The 22,540-nt window shown below is 46.5% G+C and overlaps 1 protein-coding gene and 1 long non-coding RNA gene across 27 annotated transcripts in view; both read left to right on the top strand.

Moving 5' to 3' along the window:
- LOC138844733 (uncharacterized) overlaps positions 1 to 19,562 on the top strand; it is a 36,641-nt gene extending 17,079 nt beyond the window's left edge. Inside the window, exon 2 of the long non-coding RNA XR_011381004.1 lies at positions 104 to 19,562. This is a non-coding gene — a long non-coding RNA (uncharacterized lncRNA). The remainder of the gene's footprint in view (positions 1 to 103) is intronic.
- Positions 1 to 22,540, top strand: part of LOC127482730 (monoacylglycerol lipase ABHD2) — a 709,665-nt gene that overhangs the window by 263,054 nt on the left and 424,071 nt on the right. For 19 of the 26 annotated variants that reach the window (XM_070054462.1, XM_070054456.1, XM_070054448.1 and 16 more), the window contains one exon: positions 20,922 to 21,097. The exons of the other annotated variants lie outside the window; for them this stretch is intronic. In XM_070054462.1, the coding sequence (XP_069910563.1) occupies positions 20,922 to 21,097 (176 nt within the window). The remainder of the gene's footprint in view (positions 1 to 20,921; positions 21,098 to 22,540) is intronic. 26 annotated transcript variants of the gene reach the window in all.

The raw sequence follows: 22,540 nt of genomic DNA, 5'->3' as shown, positions 1-22,540 counted from the left end.
AAGTCCCAGAGGCACTCTAAACTGAGTGGCGGGAGCCCACAGGTTGACAGACCCTGCCTGTGCAGCCAGCTGTACGTCAGCGCTTTAACTCCTCCACCTGCAGATGCCGGAATGTCTAAGGAAAGCCTTGAACATGAAAGACAAAGACAGCAGGAGAAAGGAAGTGGAAGAGACAGGATGAAATCAACTGAAGTTCGCCTAAGTAAGAAAACCTGTGATGTACATCCTCCTAAGTAAGAGAAGATCTGTATCCATGTGGCAATAAGAAGAGACTATGAAATTGGGACATTCAGAGAAAAGGAAAAAAGCTTTTGGAACAGAAATAGAACAGAGATTAATATAGGGATTAAAAGATAAAATTGAGCACCTCTTCCACAGAGTAGAATAAAAAGACAAAGCTAAAGAGCGGAATGTGGAAGAGGAAATTAGAAACCCAGTCCAGAAAATCTAACATCCAAATAATAGCGGCTGCAGGAAGAGGCTCGAGAGAGTGGGGCGGGGGGTGGGAGAAATCATCAAAGCGTTGTCCTGCGCACTGCCCTACATGTAGCACAAGAGTCAACACTGCAGGCTGAAAGAGCTTCTGAAACCCTAACCCAGAGGACGAAGAAGACCCCAGGAAGACTTCTGATAACAAAGCAAGAGCCCAGAGCTTTCCAGAGAGCAAGGAAACAGACCACACACCAGCACCAGGTATCAGAACCCCATGGGGTCTCTGCAGCAGCCCAGAAGCAGACCAGGGACAGTGGAGAAAGGCTTCCAAACTGCTGCCCAAATCATTTCCAACGTAGAATTTTATACCAGGCAGACCCAACCTAAGGTGAGAGTAAAAAATACATTTTAAATATAGAGTGTTGGAAGGTCTCTAAAAAAATTTTCTTTCCAGTTCACTTGGGCTCGGGAAGCTGGTGGAAGTGGGCCTAAACATAAATAGGAAGTCAGCAAGGAGAGCAGCATCCTTGGGGCCCAGGACCCAGCCGAGTGGCAGAGGGCAGCAGTGAGGGGAAGGAAGTCCTTCCAGACAACACACACATAGACGCCCTTGGTGGACTCTCCAGGGAAAGCTAACCTGCTGATTGCCTAATCTCTCAAGAGATTCACTAGATCCCTTGGAGTTTGGAGATAAATCAGTTACTGGCATGTAGAAGACTAAGCAAATGAGATAAAAGTGATAACTTGAGGGAAACTAAAAAATTAAACAGTCATCTCTTGGGTTGTTCCAGGACCCCTACAGGTGCCAAACTCCATAGATGCTCAAGCCCCTTATATGAAACGACATGGTTCCTGCATATAACTTCTGCAGCCCTCCCAGAGGCTTTATTTTTCAGTGTATTTTATTTGAGAAGCAGAGAGACAGACAAGACAAAAGAGAGCTCCCACCCACTGGCAGGCTCTGCAGATGCCCACAGCTGGACTGGAGCCAACGCCAGAAGCCAGAAACACAGCCCAGGTTTCTCACATGGGTGGCAGGAACTCAGTTACTTGGTTGAATAATCACCCACTACCTCGCAGCATCTGCACTGTCATGAACCTGGAGTCAGCAGGAACCAGGAACTGAACCCAGGTGTTCCCACGTGGGATGTGGGCATCCTAGCCAGTAAGTTAAATGTCCACTCCTCTCCTGTATACTTTAAATCCATTCTAGACCACTTATAAAGCCTAACACAGTGTAAATACTGTGTGAACAGTTATTTTATTTAGTGTCTAATTGTAAGAGAATGTCTGTTCATGTTCAGTAGACACAATTTCTTTTCTGAATATTTTCAACCCGCATTTGGTTGAGTACACACATGAAATACCCATGGGTACAGAGGATGACCATAATATGTGACTTAGATGTGACTAATATGCATGTGATCATAATTTTGTAAACACTGAAAATTAAGCAAACATCTTGCTATAACAACGTTGGAAAGTGAGGAAAGAGAAAGCACATATTTTAGGAAGCGGTAAGGAGAGCTGGCACTGTCCAAGGCCGGAAGCTGAACAGGTGGTACTGAAAACTGAAACTGAAGAGCCGGTGGGGTGAGCGTGGCATTTAGAAACATGGAGGCTAATGCGGGGTGGCAGGGACAACCAAGAGAGTTGAAAACACCTGCCTTTCAGGAGCAGGGACGAGACGTGCAGAAGGACGAGGCATCTTGCTGGACTTCTTTAAATAATGTACATCCTTGTTGGAGAAAAAGGAGAAAGGTGAAAAAACAAAGATATCCTACCAATATAGTTTTTACTGTATAGCCACTGGAAACAAAAACATCCCACAGTGGAGGCAACAGCATCAGAATGTAGGGGAAATAAGTGTGGGCCATCAGGCCAGGCAGACAGGGAGTTCAAATGCAGAGTCTAACACACCTTTGACTCACTGTGCGGGTCTGTAAGGGGCTGGCAGGGTCCCTGTAGAAGAGTTGCCCTGAGAGGTAAGTTACCAAACATGTCCATTGAAGGTGTTGAATAAATGTTCGCTCCCTTAACTGTAGCTAAAAAACAGGAGAGATCCTTATGCAGCCACCCACTAGTTTAATAATTATTTGTGAAAATAGGGAATTAAAAAAAGCAAAAGGCAAAGTCATATATCTAGGTATCATTATTATAACTCTGTAAAAATAGTTGTCAAATAGATACAGATTAAAAGGAAACCAAAAGCAAAAATAGTTTTGTAGGAATTGTAAAGAGACAGATGATTTTTAAACTTTTTATTTCTTGTAGCTGCTTCACATTTGTGCTGATATCAAGGACTCTGAATATGCGTTTCATCCTTCATACTTGTAAAGGGCACTTGTAGTTCATTCCTGATCCTAAGCGTAGCAATGGCCCCAGCCACTGACCTTGGCGTTTGTCCTTCCTGTATAAAGAGAGAAAGACTTTGCTTTAGCACGGCTTCCTGAGGCAGGAATGAAGTCTGGTGCCTCAGCTGCCCCGGCTTTTCACAGGCTTGGAGTTGCTAACCATTTGAGGAAATGCTTTTCAGTGTTCACGCACCACAGAGGACTGCCTTTGCAACAGCCATCCACAGTGCTTCTTTCAGCTTCGGGGAACTGTGTTCCTCTTGTTGACAGCCCAAGAGTGGCTGCATCACTTCCTTCCTTTGGCAGCTCCCGGTGGGGCTCTCATCAGCCCTAGAATCTGCGACCTTGTCCTCTCCTTCAGTGTCAGGAGGCGCCTATGTCCATCCTTTTGTTGTGGGCTAGGTGGAGTCTAAATCCCTATTCCAGGCTTTTGCCTCTTACCTAGAGAAGCATTGTAAGTACAAGCACAAATACAACACATACACACACACACACACACACACACACACACGGGCATTGTTCAGGAAGAGTGGACCAAGAAGGGAAAGGAATGGGGGAGGGGGAGAGGGTGTTGCAATACCCTGCCTTGTTTGAGGTTGCAGAGAGAGAGCCCCTCCCTATCACCAGGCTTCTTAGGAGCTTGGAAAGGGGAGTGGTTACATGGTACCACCTCCAGGTCAGGTCAGGGGCGGTACATCCTGGGGAAGGTGGACTGGATTACGTAGGGTAGGGGAGATGTGACTTCCTAATCGAGCCGTCTGCCTTATCCCATATCACTTTCATCTGCTGTTGTGCAACATCACTTAGATTCTCCCATGTGAGGATAGGAAGAGCTTCCTCCATTTATGCCGTCACTGCTTGGTGTTTCATAAACCAACAAAGTGTGTTTAATCAGTCTTCCAAAGGAGGTCCCATCTGTTTGTAATCTTTTGCTTTCGTAACATTGCAGTGCATAATTTTGTATTTACGTCCTGAAGCCCGAGTGTCAGTGCTAGAAGTGCTTTCACTGCCTTTGTTAGCTGTTACCCTTACGCCTGCCCCATCAGCAGTATTCCCCAGACATAAGGAATGCTCCCACCTTTAGAGATTTGCCGTGCTGGTGGACCAAAAGTATTTTCTCATTGTGGTTTTAGTTGGCACTTCTTTGATGAATGAGGCTGTGCATCTTTTTATACGTTTAGGAGTCAGCTGGTCGTTTTCCTAATGGTCCCTAGTCTTTTTCCTGGTGACTAAGAAAGCTCTTCGTATACTCAGGAAATTAGCCCTTTGCTTTATGAATTGCAAATATTTGTTCTCAGTTTGTCATTTCTCTTTTGACTTTGCCCACGGTAACATTTGCCATACAGACTTTTTTCAGTGTTTGCATAGTCAGATTTTTCACTTGTTTCTTTCATGGCTTCTGGGATTTCTGTTTTCTTTAGAAAGGCCTTCTGTACTGCAGAAGTTTGGTTTTTATTTTTTAATTCCATAATTTCTTCTAACACATGTATGATTTCATCTTTATTTTAAAATATGTGACCCTTCTGGAATTTATCCTGATGTCAGATGGCCACCTTTTATCTAGCATCATTTTTTTAAAAAGATTTATTTATTTGAAAGGAAGAGCAACAGAAAAACATGGACAGAGTGAGAAATCTATCCACTGGCCACAACAGTGGCTGGGCCAGGCACAAACCAAAAGCCTAGGCCATCTTTCACTGCCTTTCCTGGTGCCTTAGCAGGGAGCCGAATCAGAGGTAGAACAGTCAGTACTTGAACTAGCATTCCCATATGAGACGCCACTGTGGCAAGCAGCAGCTTAACCCGCAGAACCACAATGCTAGCCCCTCGCCTCATTTATTGAACAGACTGTTTTTCCAAATTTATTGAAATACCTCCTTTTTCTCATCATGACTAAATTTCTGAGATGTATTTAGGCATATGTCCAGTTGTTTCTGTTCTGATTCTAGGTTCATAGTATATAGTACCAATTGCTGACTTTGAAGATCAACATTTTAATTTTTGCAATCATCTCCTGATTAAAGTGTTCTTACCGAGGCATTCCTTGTAAATAAGTGAGATGTTTCCATCTAGATGTTCCAGTTTTCTCCACTAGGAATAGTGGCAAATGAGCTGGGACTTTCCAACTCTTACCATCCGTCCCTCATAATCGTTGGCTCAGATTTTGAGGTGGATTTGGGCTGGAAGGTAGCCAAAAGGCAGTACTGGGTTGGGCAAAGAGCAGACACTGACATATATGTACCTGTTCTCCAGACAGGAGAGAGAGATTGGCGACAAAGCAGAGGCGGCTTGTTTGGTCAGTGCAGGCAATTTTATCTAATCTGCATTTAGCAGTAGGAAAGGTGAGGCGGGGGAGGAGTGGCCCTATGTAAAGTCTGGGCAAGCAGAGTAAGTGAGTCTGGGAGCTCTATGCTTAACACTGTGACACTGTGACAGTGACAGCCCAACTCCAGAGCTTCATTGCATTCCCCTAAAATTAAGCAACTGGTATCCAACTAGCTGGTTTTTGTTTTGTTTTGTTTTTTGTTTTTGTTTTTGTTTTTTGACAGGCAGAGTTAGACAGTGAGAGAAAGAGAGACAGAGAGAAAGGTCTTCCTTTGCCGTTGGTTCACCCTCCAATGGCCGCCGCGGCTGGCACACCGCGCTGATCCGAAGGCAGGAGCCAGGTGCTTCTCCTGGTCTCCCATGGGGTGCAGGGCCCAAGCACTTGGGCCATCCTCCACTGCACTCCCAGGCCACAGCAGAGAGCTGGCCTGGAAGAGGGTCAACCGGGACAGAATCCGGCGCCCCGACTGGGACTAGAACCCTGGGTGCCGGTGCTGCAGGCAGATGATTAGCCTATTGAGCCGCGGCACTGGCCCAACTGGCTGTTTTGCAAGACTGGTTTCTAATGGATGGTGTTTATTGAGTGGAACCCTGGAGTTTCTTAATAAATGATAACCCGTACTTAAGCATGGTGTCAAAAACAGGTCAAATTTTAGGTGAGGAGAGAGACCGCAGGGGAATCTGCATGGAGGGGGGGTAGCCTGTCCTACTGCTGCTTTTGGAGCTGAAAGATAAGGGTCAGATGCATTTAACATGTGAGTACAGTTCTGAGAGTTTCTAAACGGTTGTCTTTGGGCTTCAAAAAGTGGAGTTTGTTTCCTTGGAGCAAAAAAGTGTGGATTCTTTCTAAGTGGTTTTGGAACTCATGGGCCTGCTCTCCTTAACATTTGTGTTTTGTGGCTTGCACAGTGTGGCATGGGGTCACTGATGTGCCAGCTTGGCCCGATGGCCTCTGTGCCATATTTAGAAACCAGTTGCATGCACAGAAGATGACTTCTCTGTTGTGTCCTCAGGCCACTTTTGGTCATTTTGGGCAGATATGAAACATCTCTGCGCTGGAATTTTCCTGTGCGGAATCCTGAAGTTCTGGAATAGAACACCCAGCGACAAGATCGAGGACATAATGAGTGGCAGCTGTGCAGAAGCATTTGCCCCACCCCCACCCCCAGTGGGGGAAATGCTGTGTTCAAAGCATATTTCTGATGAGCCTATTAATGATGTCTGGGAAGCTGACCATGCCACTGCCGTTTTGAGATAAAAGGCCCAAGCTGTTTGTGCCCGAAGCTAATGATGAAGTCTTTTCCCAGCCTCAGCTTGTCTGCGCAGCGGGGCTGGTGTTGTGTGCGTGTGGGGCCTGCTCCTCATCTGGACTTCCTGAAAAGAAAGGGTGTGGGGGGGGGGGGGGGCTGTGTACCAAAGGAGAAGGGTGAGGCCCAGTGGAGTGGACTCCTAACGACTCGCTGTTCACCTGCTGCCTTCCGGTCAGCTGGGTTGAGCGAAGGAGAGAGGCTGGAATGGGGACAGAAGGGTCTGCGGTAGGAGTGGTGGGACTCCTGGCTTCCAAGTCAGCGGGGGTGGGGGCTCTGGCAGTTCAGGATCCAGGACTGAGTACGTACAGAACATTCTCATAAACCCTAAGGAAATCTACCCTTCCTGTCTTCCTCCCCTCCCCGTGTGCACACATGCACATGCACACACAGAGCTCAGTATTCCAGTTTCTGGAGCTGCCACAAGGCTTTGTTCATCCCGATGACTATCCTGACCAGTAAAGAAGAGTTAAAACGCTTCTGCAGTCAGACACCTGTCCGCGTTCCAGCAGAACCTCCATCCTCACGGGCTCTCATTATCTTGGAGGAGATACCACTATGATTTTATTAACATTCTGGCCCCAACTTAGAAAGAATCAAATGTGACTATTCAGATTAATTACTCAGAGCTGGTGCCGTGGTGCAGCAGGTTAAAGTCCCAGTCTGAAGTGTCAGCATCCCATATGGGTGCCAGTTCGAGTCCCGGCTGCTCTACTTACAATCTAGCTCTGCGCTATGGCCTGGGAAAGAGTAGAAGATGGCCCAAGTCCTTGGGCCCCTGCACCCGTATGGGAGACCTGGAAGAAGCTCCCAGCTCTTGGTTTCAGATCAAACAGCTCCAGCTGTTGTGGCTTTGGAGAGTGAACCAGCGCATGGAAGACCTCCTTCTCACTCTCTGCCTCTGCCTCTCTGTAACTCTGCCTTTCAAATAAATAAATAAGTCTTAAAAAAACATTAATTACGCACACACACGCATACACACGCTCCAGGTGTGTCTCATGTAGAAAAAAAAAAAAACTCTACTAACATTAAGAAGTCAGCTCTAGTTGTGAAAAACATGTAAAACCAAAGACATGATATTCTGTTGAATGCATGTGAACACCATAGCGAAGTTCAATTATCAATTGGGGTACACGGTTTAATAGAACGTATTGACAGTTTATCAGACAGTAAAAGAACCAGGCACACATTGGGGAAGTTGATGAGTCTTTTTCTGTTTTTAAAGATTTGTTTTATTTATTTGAGAGGCAGACTTACAGACAGAGAGGGAGAGAGACAGAGAGGTCTTCCATCTGCTGGTTCACTCCCTAAATAGCTGCAACAGCCAGAGCTGGACCAAGCTGAAGTCAGGAGCAAGGAGCTCCCTCCCGATCTCCCGCATGGATGCAGGGGCCCTAGGACTTGGACCATTTTCCCCTGCTTTCCCAGGCACATCAGCAGGGAGCTGGATCAGAAGTGGAGCAGCTAGGACATGAACTGCCACCCATATGGGATGCCAGTGCCTCAGATAGAGGCTTAACCTACTGCGCACAGCGCCGGCCCCAGAGCTGATGAGACTTGAGTGTAACAGGAAGAGAATCTCTGGACTGAATCAGAGACCTGTCCTCTAATCCTGGCTTGGTGACACTAGGCAAGTCAAGGTCTGCTTTTCTCCTCCGTGAAATTGTGATGATGCCATTGCCCAGTGTTGCTGTGAAGACTGAATGAGAGAGGGACCAACCCAGGCCCTGACTCAGAGATTGGAGTCTCAGAACCTTGGACTCCCTGCCAGGAACTTGAACTTCCCAACCATATGATTGCTTCCCCTTAGTAATCTTCCATTCTTCTGCCCTGACCTCACTGCCCACCACTCTGTGACAGTTGCCGTCTGTGTATTTGTCATGTGCTCCACCCCAGATTATGAACCTGAGGAGGACTGGCGCTGTGGCTTGCTCTTATCTGTGTTTGCCTTACAGCACCCACATTTGTTGAATTTTATTGAATAAATATGTAAGGATCCAAAGAACATCTGGTTAGAGCTGGCTCAGTCCTGACAGTGTCTTTGGTTTGGTCCCAGCTGCTGACAACACCATCCTGGTTAGGCATTCTTGGTCCACGTGGTTCTCAGAACAGATGTCTTCATCACCTTTCTCTTCTGTGAACAAATGTTTCCCCTGGGATGGACCTGCATGCATGCTTCGAGCAGGGCAGAGGGCCTGTTGAGATGGGCATTGTCTCTGGAAACTGCAGGCAGCTCACAAGTCCCTGTCTCCCAACAGTGCAGCGCCGACTTGAAGCCTCACCTGTGCCTCAGCTCGCAGTCAGCCAAGGGCACGATCAGCACCTAAGAGTGAGGTTGTTGGAGAAGCTGGCGTGGCCACGCAGCAAAGCTCTGTAGATCTGACCAGGAGAGAGCAGGGTTCTCAAAAGGGCTTCCAAGAACTTCTGCATTTTGTTTCAATCGTCAGAGCATCTCTTTGGGCTTGGGCTTGGGCTTCTAGAAGGCTAGGGAAGCCCAAGGGGTAGAGAGTGAAGTGGCAGAGCTGCAGTGGACGAGCATAAATCTCAAGAGTGAGTTCCAGGTAAATGCTAGCAGGGCCATGGGTGCCTGGCAGAATCCTGCGGAGAGACCGCTGCAAGCTGGGAGGCTTCTTCCCTGTGCCTTTGATTAGGTAGTGGGTACACTGAAGATGAACTCCTTCTTTTTTTTTTTTTTAGCATAGCAAAATTTACGTATTACCTTGATATGCTTTCTAGTAGTATAGTGAGGTTACATTGTGTGCACCTTTAACTTAACACAAATTCAACTCCTTATGCCAATAAACAAAATGACAGACACAGCTTCTCTCCTGCTTGTCTTTCTGCCGGCCTTCCCACTCAGACAAGCACAAGTCCCAGGTGTGTGAGCTGGGGGCCGTCACGCCCCTGCCATCACGCAGGCTGTGTGCCTCTTCTGCAGCAGCAGGGAGCATCTTCTTGTATCCTCACATTTAAAGATAACGTTTTTGTGTTTTCCACTTGTTTTCACAACATGGCCCCAGCCTCAAGCCACCAGTGCCATCCGTTGCTTAGGTGCTGCCCAACCGTCTACCTGGCGCTGGGGAAAGCTGCCTGGGCTCCACTTAGCAAGAGACAGCCTGTTCCTTTGTGAGGGGTGTTCAGGGTATAACTTGATCACGTTGATAGTTTCGCCTTTTAACTTGGGAACCAAGCCATGGGTGAGACATGACCTCACCGTAAAAATAGAATGACCCCCAGAAGACAAGACCAGAAGTTAAAATGGGGACTGAAGTTCCTCCTGACTGCTTCCCCTTTGCCATGACTCTTGCTGTCTTGTTTTCTCGAGGAAGCCGCAGAACACGATTTCCTGTTTGTTCTCTCTCTTGTTCATTGCTGGCTTCTGTCTTGAAGCCCCCCTTCACCAGATTCTCAATAAGCAGATGTACACAAGGAAAAGCTATCCGGGCTCTCCATGTCACCATAAAGCCCCCAGTGAGTAAACAGCCTTAAAAAATGGCCAACACCAAAAAATCCGTTCTGGTAATTGGATGTATTTTTAAAGCTGAAGGCTGGCTGTCAGCTACTTAAGGTGTGCCGAGCATTGCTTCTAGAGAACTAACACTTTTAAAGGATGACTAGTAGAGACACGAGAGTCTCTGGAGTGAAAGCATCTATTTGTCCTCATGTCTTTTATCAAAGAAGCCTAGGACATGGTGCCCAGGCCTCAGCTGAAGTCTTAATTCTGATGTTGATTAGCAGTGGCTAATCATTAGCCATGGCTTTAGGGTCCCCATGGTAAGATTGGGGGAGCAGCAGCTGCCCATGTGCAGGTGATGATGTCATTAAAGGCAAATGAGATCATGTACAAAAAGGACTTGGAAAAACTCTGAAGTGCTGTAGAAAGGTATTGGTTTTATATATCATGCTTTGTGTGCAGAGAAAAAGATAAATCCATTTACGACAATAGAGCCACAGTTAGTACCTCAAGCATTCCTGACTTCCTTGGTTAAAAAGCTTCCTTTGCTGGGGGAACTTCCTTTGTGAGTTTTAAGTCACCACGGGAAAGGTTCCAGGTTTCCCTCCAGATGATGTCATTTCTGCTCTTTAGTCAGATTCCAGTGGCATTTGCCTTGGCATGTATCGCTTTCTTACAGATAAGTAGAGCATGGTAACTCTTCCCTTCCCTCTTTTCTCTGTGAAGTCATGAGGCTTAGTCTTTCCTTGTTACGAAGGAGAAACAAGACTCCCGGGTGGATCTCCACAGAGCTCCCCGGCCAGGGACCTGCCCGGCCTCCCCCTGGTTCACTTGCTCTCCCTTGCCGGTCCCGTCTCTTGTCAGGTTGGGCTGGGAAAGAGGAACGTGCAGGCATGAAGCACAGATTGGTTTCCAGCCACTTGCACTCCTGGTGAGACAAGGCTCAGGAGGGGCTAAACCCAAGGACATTGTGAGTACAAATATTTCCAACAGTGATGCTGACGTGAAAGAGTTTCCTTGAAGAAAATATTTTCTGGAACAAATTCTACTGAATCTATTTGATTCCATGACTTATTTTTTAGTATACCACAGTGAAATTTTATCTTCATCAGGGTTGTTTCCATTTAAATTTTCCTACAAAACTTGGAGTTGGTGATCACCTTCTGTTCCATTACATGTATTATGACCATATATACAACTATTGGAAGTTCTCTTGTGGCCATTAGTTCCATCAAGTCCAGTCTTCTAGGTTAAATTTTATGGATCTAATATCTTTATGAAATATGAAAATTAGATTCTTCTGTCAGTTTTTAGATCACACTAAGCTATACTACATGCAGTTTAACTGTTGCCAGTTTTATTGTGAGTCGATTACTTTTTTTTTTTTGACAGGCAGAGTTACAGACAGTGAGAGAGAGAGAAAGACAGAAAGGTCTTCCTTCCATTGGTTCACTCCCCAAATGGCCACCATGGCCAGCGCTGCACCATTCCGAAGCCAGGAGCCAGAGTTTATTCTTTCTACCAGTTTTAGGTATTATGAAATGAACAAGAGGCTGGTAATATATATTTATTTATCAGTGAGTTCATTTTTAAAATTGTGGTTAATTTTAGATATAGAAATGAAAATATAGAGTGAAAGGAAGTGTCCTAGGGTCAGAATGGTGGGAATACAAACCAAAACCACATTGAGATGCCACTTCTCACCCAATAAGATGGCTGCAAAAAATTTTTTTGTTAATGGGAGACCACAAGTGTTGGGAAAATGTGAAGAAATTGGAACCCTTGTACATTGCTGGTGGAAATGTGAAGTGGTCCAGCTGCTGTGGAATCAGGAGGTTTCTCAGAGTGTGTTTAGCTTTGCAGTGAAGATGCTGTGTCCCACATGAGAGTGCCTGTATTCATTTCCTGACTCCAGCTTCCCACTGATGCAGACCAGGGGCACAGTGATGATGCATTTAGGTTCCTCCCCACCACGTGGGAGACCTGGATTGGGTTCCTAGCTCCTGGCTATGGCCACAGCTATTGAGAGCATTTGAGGAGTGAACTGGCAGGTGGGCGCGCTCTCTGCCTCTCAAACAAATTAAAAATAATTTTGAAAGTTTTGAGTTCTGCATTGTGGCTTAGCAAGTTAAGCCACCACTTGCAATACCACATATCACATCAGAGTGCTGGTTCAAGTTCCAGCTACTCTGATTCCAATTCACGTTCCTGCTAATGTGCCTGTGAAGACAGTGGAAGGTGCTCCAAGAACTTGGGCCCCTGAATTCTATGTGAGAGACCAAGATGGTCTCCAAGTTCCTGGCTCCTGATTTCTGTCTGGCCCAGACCTGGCTGTTGCAGCAATTTGGGGAGTGAACCAGCAGATGGAATCTCTCTCTCTCTCTCTCTCTCTCTCTTTTTCTCTCTGTGTGTGTGCGCATGTGTGTCACTTTGCCTTTCAAGTAAATTTTTTTTTTGACAGGCAGAGTTAGAGAGACAGAGAGAAAGGTCTTCCTTTTTTCCGTTGGTTCACCCCCCAGGTGGCCGCTACGGCCAGCATGCTGCGCTGATCCAAAGCCAGGAGCCAGGTGCTTCTCCTGGTCTCCCATGGGGTGCAGGGCCCAAGCACTTGGGCCATCCTCCACTGCCTTCCCGGGCTACAGCAGAGAGCTGGACTAGAAGAGGAGCAACCGGGACAGAATCCGGCGCCCCAACCGGGACTAGAACCTTGGGTGCCGGCGCCGCAGGTGGAGGATAAGCCAAGAGAGCCGCGGCACCAGCTCAAGTAAATTTTATTTAAAGATTTATTTTTATTTATTTGAAAGAGTTACAAAGAGAGGTAGAGACAGAGAGAGAGCTCTTCACTCCCCAGATGGTTCACTCCCTAGATGGCCGAAATGGCGGGAGCTGCACGGATCCAAAGCCAGGAGCCAGGAGCTTCTTCTGGGTCTTCCACGTGGGTGCAGGAGCCCAAGACCTTGGGCCATCTTCTACTGCTTTCCTAGGCCATAGCAGAGAGCTGGATTGGAAGTGGAGCAGCCAGGACTAGAACCGGCGCCCATATGGGATGCTGGCGCTTCAGGCCAGGGCTTTAACCCACTGTGCCACAGCACCAGCCCCCTCAAGTAAATTTAAAAAAATAATAATAAAAATACATATAGAACTACATGCAAATTAGTGTAGTAAAACGAGTTTTGTTTTGTTTTTTTTTTTTTACAGGCAGAGTGGACAGTGAGAGAGAGAGACAGAGAGAAAGGTCTTCCTTTGCCGTTGGTTCACCCTCCAATGGCCGCCGTGGCCAGCGCACTGCGGTTGGCGCATCGGACTGATCCGAAGGCAGGAGCCAGATACTTATCCTGGTCTCCCATGGGGTGCAGGGCCCAAGCACTTGGGCTATCCTCCACTGCACTCCTGGGCCATAGCAGAGAGCTGGCCTGGAAGAGGGGCAACTGGGACAGAATCCGGCGCCCCGACCGGGACTAGAACCCGGTGTGCCGGCGCCGCTAGGTGGAGGATTAGCCTAGTGAGCCACGGCGCCGGCCTGTAAAACGAGTATTGTTAAACATGAAGAAAGTAAAGTTTTACTCTAGGGCATGATGGAAAGATATACCATGGTTTTGGATGGGATAAGTCAATATTGTAAAGATGTCCATTTATCCCCAGAGTAAAATATGTTTGTTGTGCTTCCAATGAGAAATCCCAGAATTTTCAAACAAGCTAATCCTAGAATTCATCAGAAAATAAAATGACAAAAATATGCCAAGAAAATTTTGAAAAAGAACATGAATACCATCAGCTCGCAATATGTTTCCTGAAGCATATCATGTACAGCAGCATCATATTGACATGTGATCAGCAGGTAGCTTGATGAGCCGGACTGGAGAAAATAGAAACAAATACAAATCTTTTATTAGAAATTTGGCATACGTTAGAGATGGCGGTTGAAATCAGTAGAGAAAGAATGGGCCGTTTATTGTATAAGAACATTAGTTAATCCCTTAGTGAAAAAATGAGTTAGACCTTCACACCATTTATAAAAATAATAGATTTGAGACTAATACACTTTTTTAACTCTAAGAGGAGGCTGGCGTTGTGGTATAGTGGGTTAAGCCACCACTTGGGACACCCCCATCCCATATTGCAGTGCCCGTTGGAGTCCCAGCTACTCTGCTTCTGAGCCGACTCCCTGCGAACTTGCCTGGGAAGCTGCAGATGATGGCTCAAGTATTTGAGTTCCTGCCACCCATGTGGGAGACCCAGATGGAGTTCCGAGCTCCTGGCTCCACTGGCCCAGCCCTGGCTGTTGTGGCCATTTGGGAAATAAATCATTGAATGGAAGATCTCTGTCTCTCTCACTGTCCCTTTCAAATAATGAATAAATAAATCTTTTTTAAAAAAAATCATAAAAGTAATAAATGGAAACATTGGGGAATATATTTGTAATTGGGTGTTAGAATAGCTCTTTTTTTAAACTTTTATTTAGCAAATATAAATTTCCAAAGTACAGCTTATGGATTTTAATGGCTTCTCCCCCCCATAACTTTCCTCCCACCCGCAACCCTCCCAACTCCCGCTCCCTCTCCCATTTCATTCACATCAAGATTCATTTTCAATTATCTTTATATACAGAAGATGAATTTAGTATATATTAAGTAAAGATTTCAACAGTTTACACCCACACAGAACATAAAGTGTAAAATACTGTTTGAGTACTAGATATAGCATTAATTCACATTGAACAGCACATTAAGGACAGAGATCCTACATGAGGAGTAAGTGCACAGTGACTCCTGTTGTTGACTTAACAATTTGACACTCTTGTTTATGGCATCAGTAATCTCCCTAGGCTCCTGTCATGAGTTGCCAAGGCTATGGAAGCCTTTTGAGTTCGCCAACTTTGATCTTATTTAGACAAGGCCATAGTCAAAGTGGAGGTTCACTCCTCCCTCCAGAGAAAGGTACCTCCTTCTTTGATGGCCCATTCTTTCTACTGGGATCTCACTTGCAGAGATCTTTCATTTAGTTAGTTAGTTAGTTAGTTTGTTTGTTTGTTTTGCCAGAGTGTCTTGGCTTTCTATGCCTGAAATACTCTCATGGGCTCTTCAGCCAGATCTGAATGCCTTAAGGGCTGATTCTGAGGCCAGAGTGCTGTTTAGGTCATCTGCCATTCTATGAGTCTGCTGTGTATCCTGCTTCCCATGTTAGATCATTCTCTCCCTTTTTTGTTCTATCAGTTAGTAGAATAGCTCTTTTTAAAAACATGATACAAGACCGGCACTGTGGCTCACTTGGCTAATCCTCCGCCTGCAGTGCCGGCACCGCAGGTTCTAGTCCTGGTTGGGGCACCGGGTTCTGTCCCGGTTGCTCCTCTTCAAGTCTAGCTCTCTGCTGTGGCCCGGGAAGACAGTGGAGGATGGCCCAGGTCCATGGGCCCTGCACTCCATGGGAGACCAGGAGGAAGCATCTGGCTCCTGGCTTCGGATCAGCACAGCGTGCCGGCCGCAGCAGCCATTTCAGGGGTGAACTAACCAAAGGAAAACCTTTCTCTCTCTCTGTCTCTGTCTCTGTCTCTCACTGTCTAACTCTGCCTGTCAAAAAATAAAATAAAACAAAAACATGATACAAAACACAAGGTTCGAATTTCTAAAACTACCAGATTTAATCACAAAAATAGTATGTAAGGTAAAACATAAAGTAAAATATACAACAGACTGGAAGAAAGCATTTGTAACATATAATAGCGGCTTTAATGTATTTAATAAAATACTTAATAGGAGAAAGAATATAATAAACATAGACAACAATGTGAACAGACAATTCATGGAAGAGAAATACAAATAATTAATAAATATATGAACTGGGGAAATGCAATTCAAGCCAGGAACTTTTTTTTTAACTATAGATTAGCTCACCCTTAAGAAACACAGGATGAAATAGGATGTCCATTTTCACCCTTTAAAGTGGCCAGGATGTCAAAGATTGATAGTGCCAATTATTGATGAGGGTGAGGAAGACAGGTACTTTTATGCATTATCGGTGGCAATATAAACGGATCCGTTATTTTTGGAAGGCCATTTGGCAGGATCTGCGAGGCTTAAAATGCATGCAGCTCTCAGCTCCATTTGCCATTCCTGCCCGGTTCCTTCTGGATGGCCTCTCATCTCTGGTGGTCAGGTTGCACGGAAATGAAAGCAAAGCTGTAGGTCCCTTAGGAGCCAGGCCCAGATCTGCACAGCAGTCCTTCCAGCACATTCCATCAACCCAAATAAGCCATGGGTCAGCCTACCTGCATGGAAAGGAAACCTAGCTCCTGATGGGACAGGAGGCTTTCAGACAAACTGCCACGGGGCAGTTGGAATAAACCACACTGCTTCATGGACCATTTTAGCAGCATCTCTTCTGTGTATATATAAATTTCAAAACATTCTGTTGTTTCTGTCCATATTTCCTCCCTGACCTCAACCTTGTGACCAGGCACATATTCTGTTTTGTTTTCTTAACTTTTTCTCTTGGAGATCTGTGGATAAATCATAAACAAAAACATACAATAAAACCACACCACAGTAAATGGCTGCAAGATTCAGTTTTTTTTTTTTTTTTTATGATTTATTTGAAAGGCAGAGTTACAGAGAGCAGAGGCAGAGAAAGAGGGAAGGAGGGAGGGAGGGAGGGGGAGAGGAAGGGAGGGAGAGAGTGAGAGAGGTCTTCTATCCTCTGGTTCACTCCCCAGATGGCCGCAACAGCCAGACTGGGCTGATCCAAAGCCAGGAGCCAGGAGCTTCTAGTGCGTCTCCCACGTGGGTACAAGGGCACAAGAAGTTGAGCCATTTTCTACTGCTTTCCTAGGCCATAGCAGAGAGCTGGATTGGAAGAGGAGTATTCGAGACTTGAACTGGCACCCATATGGGATGCTGGCACTACAAGCAGTGGCTTTACCTGCTACCCCACAGCACCGGCCCCAAACTTCAGTTTTTTGTTTTGTTTTGTTTTTAAGATTTATTTATTTATTTGAAAGTCAGAGTTACACAGAGAGAGGAGAGGCAGAGAGAGAGAGAGAGAAAGGTCTTCCATCGGCTGGTTCCCTTCCTAGATGGCCACAATGGCTGGAGCTACACTGATCCGAAGCCAGGAGCCAGGAGCTTCTTCCGCGTCTCCCACATGGGTGCAGGGCCCAAGGACTTGGGCCATTTTCCACTGCTTTCCCAGGACATAGCAGAGAGCTGGGTTGGAAAAGGAATAGCCAGGAAGGACTAGAACCACTACCCATATGGGATGCTGGCACTTCAGGCCAGGGTTTTAACCCGCTGCACCACGGCGCCGGCCCCCAAACTTCAGTTTTTAAACCCTGGTGTTGTATCATTATGAAGTTAAGTAAAAGCAGTGTTTTATCAGTATTCATCAGTGATATCCTAAAATTGAAGAATATGAGACTTCCTTGTACACAGCTGAGCTTATGTTGAGCTGAGAAAGTCCAAGTTGATTCTGAGGCAAGTTGATTCCTAATATGTGTGCACATCCAGGGCCGGCTCCGTGGCTCACCAGGCTAATCCTCCGCCTGCGGCGCCGGCACCCTGGGTTCTAGTCCCGGTTGGGCGCCGGATTCTGTCCCGGTTGCCCCTCTTCCAGTCCAGCTCTCTGCTGTGGCCCGCGAGGGCAGTGGAGGATGGCCCAAGTGCTTGGGCCCTGCACCTGCATGGGAAACCAGGAGAAGCAGCTGGCTCCTGGTTTTGGATTGGTGCAGCGCGCCAGCTGTAGCGGCCATCTGGGGGGTGAACCAACGAAAAGGAAGACCTTTCTCTCCGTCTCTCTCTCTCTCTCACTGTCTAACTCTGCCTGTAAAATGTATATATATATGTATATATATATGTGCACATCCAAACACAGACACACACACACATCCTTTTGTGAATTTTCTCTTACCCCAGTCTGAAAACAGGGTTAGGTGGGTTGGAAACAGAACTGTAGCCGTATGCCAATAGCTGAATTTACATTATTATGGTATCTATTATTTTTAAATATATTTTTGGTGTATATGCTTTGGAGACAGGGAGGGAAAGAGAGTTCCCGTCTGCTGCTTCATTCCCTGAGTGCCCACAGTGGCCCCTGGCTAGGGTTAGAGCCGGGACCCTGCACTCAATCCAGGTCTCGCATATGTGTGGCAGGAACCTAATCATGTGAGCCATCTGCTGCCTCCCAGGGTCTACATCAGCAGGAAGCTGGAGTTGGGAGCCAGCGGCAGCGGACGTTGAGTCCAGGCACTCTGATGTGAGACAGGGGCCTTCCAACCAGCACCCCAGCCACCGGATCTAACACCCACTCCCTTTTCATTTTAAAGCATGCACTTGGAGGCCGGCACCGTGGTGCAGTAGGTTAATCTTCCTCCTGCGGCGCCGGCATTCCATATGGGCACTGATTCTAGTCCCAGCTGTTCCACTTCCAATCCAGCTCTCAGCTATGGTCTGGGAAAGCAGTAGAGGATGGGCCAAGTCCTTGGGCCCCTGCACCCATGTGAGAGACCGGGAAGAGGCACCTGGCTCCTGGCTTTGGATTGGCGCAGCTCCAGCCTTTGCAGCCATATGGGGAGTGAACCAACAGAAGGAAGACCTTTCTCTGTCTCTCCCTCTCACTGTCTGTAACTCTACCTCTCAAATAAAATAAATAAAATTTTTAAAAAATAAATAAAAATAAAACATGTGTTTGTCTTTTTAGAGTTACTAAGTGTATTCCAGGCAAAAGAAACAGCATGAGCAAAGGCACCTCGGCACAAGGTTTACCCAGAAAGTTAACTGACCCACAGGGGTGGCCAGCCTTCTAAGCAAACCAGCACCCATGCAGTGCAGGGCCAAGGCCATTTTTGTGTGTCGAGATTGACCCTTCATTGGTCAGGTGGACGGTTGAGTAGGTGGGAGCAAGACCAGAGGCTCAGAGGCCATTTGGGAGTCTGCTGCCAAGACAGAGGGGGGTGACATGACGTCAAACCAGGAGCATGTCCTCAGGTTGAGCACATGTGTCATCCTTACAAGGGTCTGTGAAATCTGTGACTGACCAAAAGAATTTTAATTTTATTCATTTGCCATATTATCTAAGAGCAGGTTATGAGCAAGATCGGAAGACAGGCATGTGAAATTTACCTGTTCTGACATTTCTAACCTCGGCATATTTCTGTTTTAACTCCATGCTGTAAAGAAATTTTCTTCATACTTGTCTCCAAGAGTGATCAGGAGTTTGGTGACCTGGATCACTCGTCACCCTGTGCGCACAATTTATTGTCCAACTTGGTAGTCTGAAACCCTCTATCAATTCTGTCTAAATGGCGTTTGCAGTTGCCCGGTTGACATTATTTTTATGAGCACGCTTTTTGTTATTTCTGCAATCCACTCAGCTCTTAGAAATGCCTCGGTCTGCTCTCCAGATGCCATGGCTTCTGCAGATATTTGCACCTGTGGGGGTATACAGCGAGCGGCTTCATGTCCCCACAGTCTTAAAATACTCTTTCCTCTGTGGAAGGAATGTGTTTCCCAGCTTTTATTCCGGGCTCTTGTCCCTGCATGAGATAAGAATTCAAAGCAGAGGCATAAATAAAGTGCAGTAATGAGAGCAGGGTTTATTTAGAGTGAGAGAGTGAGTGTGGGCAAACGCATGGAGAGAAAAGCTCTCCATGAAAGCCCCAAAGAGAAAGACCTGCCTGTGAGGAGAGAACATGCAAGAAGGCACCAAAAAGGCGAGGGTCGCTAGTCCAGTGGTCCCCTCTGTGGGGTAGAGAGCGGTGACCTAACTGAACATGCAACCTGGGTGGAGTTTGGGTGGGGTGAGGTCTTCCCGGAAAGTTTCATGGCATCTCCACATGGAACTTTCCTGGCTCCTTCTTCATCATGTAGGAGACTGAGGTGCATCATGGGAAAGGGGGTGGAGTTAGAGTATACTGTAGAGACAGAAACTGGAAAAATCCTTCAGCCCATTTATCTCTAACTCCCTGCCCATTTTGGGTCCCCTGTCACCTCTCCTCCCCAGCTGCAAAGAGGAAGCTTATCTGGGAGCTGGCTTGATACTTCTTTTAACTTTGTGCATATTTATCTAATTAGACACACGCATAACAAGAGCAGATCAAAGAAGAGCTTCTCAAATCATCTGGTTCTGAGAGCACTGACAGGCATGAGCTGGCAAATAGGCTAAGGCAAATTATTATTAAAACACTCGCCCTGGGATATAATACAAAGATGAAGGATTGTACTGTAGAATATGACTCTGTAAGACACAAATCCTGGCCAGCCAGCAAGCTTGAGTGAAAAGCCATGGGAGAGAAACAAGTAGTCTCAGTAAATGGGTTCCTCTTGTACTCTGGTCGTGAGCCATAATCATTTCCTAGTTGTAACTTGGAGCACCTTCTTCTCCCAGTAATTAAGTACGCTTGTGATTTTTGCATTTCCTACCAAGGCCCAGATTTTCACATTTCCACGAAGGACAGCTGGTAAGGGAGGCATCCTGCCTTGCTTAAGCTGACAAGCCCTTTTCTTTCATGAATCCAGTAACTATTTACACAGCTCTGCCCTTCCAGCACGCTCTCCAGGGGTTACAGTTTGCAGCCCTTCCCACTGTACTGAGAACAGCAGGTTTGGTGATCCTACAGTGTGGCCTGTCTTGTTAGGGGAAGGGAGAAAAGTGAGCATTTAGTAAGCATAGGCGCTGTGTTGTTTCGTATACATTAGCTCCTCTGATGATGAGGCTAACCCCATCTAGTTAGAATATGCTCAGTGTGTGTTGCTTTCTTTTTATTCTATAGTGTGGAAATAATCCGTGTGGAATTAATTACTTAACACCCTAAATTTGAAACCCTCTCTATGTGAGCATGACCTGGGTGATTTCTAGAGCTCATTGGATGCAGGATGTATTAATAGATGGGAAAGGGGTGAATCACGGCATGGATGGAAGGTCATAAAACCCCATGTGTATGCTTGGTGTACAGAATGTGTCAGGAGGAAACTTGAATAGGCTGGAAGACTTCTACTGAAAGGTTTTCTCAGAGCATTGTTGGAGGAACGTGGAGCATACTGACCTCTCCTTCTTTCTTAGATACATTCCACCGTTGATCTGGGGGAAGAGCGGACACATCCAGACGGCCTTGTATGGAAAGATGGGAAGGGTGAGGTCGCCACACCCGTATGGGCACCGGAAGTTCATCACCATGTCTGACGGAGCCACTTCTACTTTCGACCTCTTTGAGCCCTTGGCTGAGCACTGTGTTGGAGGTGAGCTGGTCTGACACGTGCAGCTTGGTCACCACTGCAAGAAGGAGCCCTGGTCAGTGCGGAGCACGGGGTGAACGCTGCTGCCCTGCCACCAGCTGTCCCGTTTCATCCGGGACTGCTGGGAAGTGTGTGGGGATGCAGCCAGGAGGAGCAGCCGACAGGGATTAACTCTAACGTGTGCTTGCCAGCACCATTTAAGGCTCCTCAGAAAGCATCATGGAATAGTTTTGTAACCTCCTCGTGACAGGCAAGCTCCCCACGTAGGGATGAGTGAGAGCTTGGAGTGCAGGCCCCAGGACCAGCCTGTTCAGTTGATGTCAGCAACAAGGCCAGACCGTTCTAAGTGCTTTAGATCTACTGTTACCTCATTTAATCTTCACCACGTCCCTGTGAGGTTGGTGCTTCATTATCCCTACCGCATGTCAGGGAAGCTGAGGCTTAGAGAAGCAACGTGTGCTGGTTTTGCTTGTTGAATAAGAGTAGTTAACAAAGGCTCTCAGGTACCCTCTGCTTAGGTGTCCCTTGCAAAAAGACACTGTAAGATCATATTGATCATGAAAGAGTCAGGGGGCCTCTCTCTGAGAAGCAGCTCCAGTCCCCATTGCTGCTGAAGTTTGATGTTGTTTGTCCTGCCTGTTCAAGAACGTTCATGAAATGCTTTGTAGCAAGGACTTTGGAAGAAGTGCAGTTACGTGCCAGCATCCCTGTGATGGCTATTCCTACTGCAAGAGAATGTGTCTTTTATGTTCAAAGGCACCTTGTTTGTTCATAGGTCCTCAGTAATTATTTATGGGTAAATTCCAGTAAACCTGTTGTAGCTCTCAGTGATCATGGTAACCAGAACTGCTGAGTAACTGGTGGCAAAGTTTTATGTTTCCTCTGCCTGGAATGCTCGTCCCCAGAACGTCGCTCAGCTGCCCCCTCTTACTCATTCAGGTCTCAGCTCAGATGTCACCCCCTCCGAGGGAGTCCTGGACTCCTCTAGCTACCTAGGGTTTCCCTCCCGGTAGATGTGTCATGTCCTCCTGCCATAGGTCCTCAAAGCACCTGCCACTCTCTACCCTTGCGTGTGCTTGTTGTTTATCTCTCTGCTAGCAGCCTACGCGTCCCCAGAACAGTCAGCTTCCAGGAATCGGACATGGAAGGAATGAATAAATAAATAGGTTAGAAGTTCATTTTGTGTTTAAAAGCCTTGTCTTTCAAATGTTTATTTCTCTACCATATCTAGCTAAATATGTCTTTTCTCTTTTCTCCAATGCTTTTATTTGTTTCTTTTACCATTAAAGCGCAAAATTTTGTTTGACCAGTCTGCTCCTCCTACCAGGACCGTGGTAGAATATTAAAATGGGCAAGACTGATATCTCATTGTATTTATTCATGTCTTTTTATCAACCTGGCCCCTGACAGGACTGATAAGAGTGATTCTGGGGGAGACAGTACAAG

The sequence above is a fragment of the Oryctolagus cuniculus genome, chromosome 12, assembly GCF_964237555.1.
Source record: "Oryctolagus cuniculus chromosome 12, mOryCun1.1, whole genome shotgun sequence".
Taxonomy (NCBI): Eukaryota; Metazoa; Chordata; class Mammalia; order Lagomorpha; family Leporidae; genus Oryctolagus; species Oryctolagus cuniculus.
The sequence above is the reverse complement of the archived record's forward strand: the minus strand, read 5'-3'. Positions and strand labels throughout refer to the sequence as shown.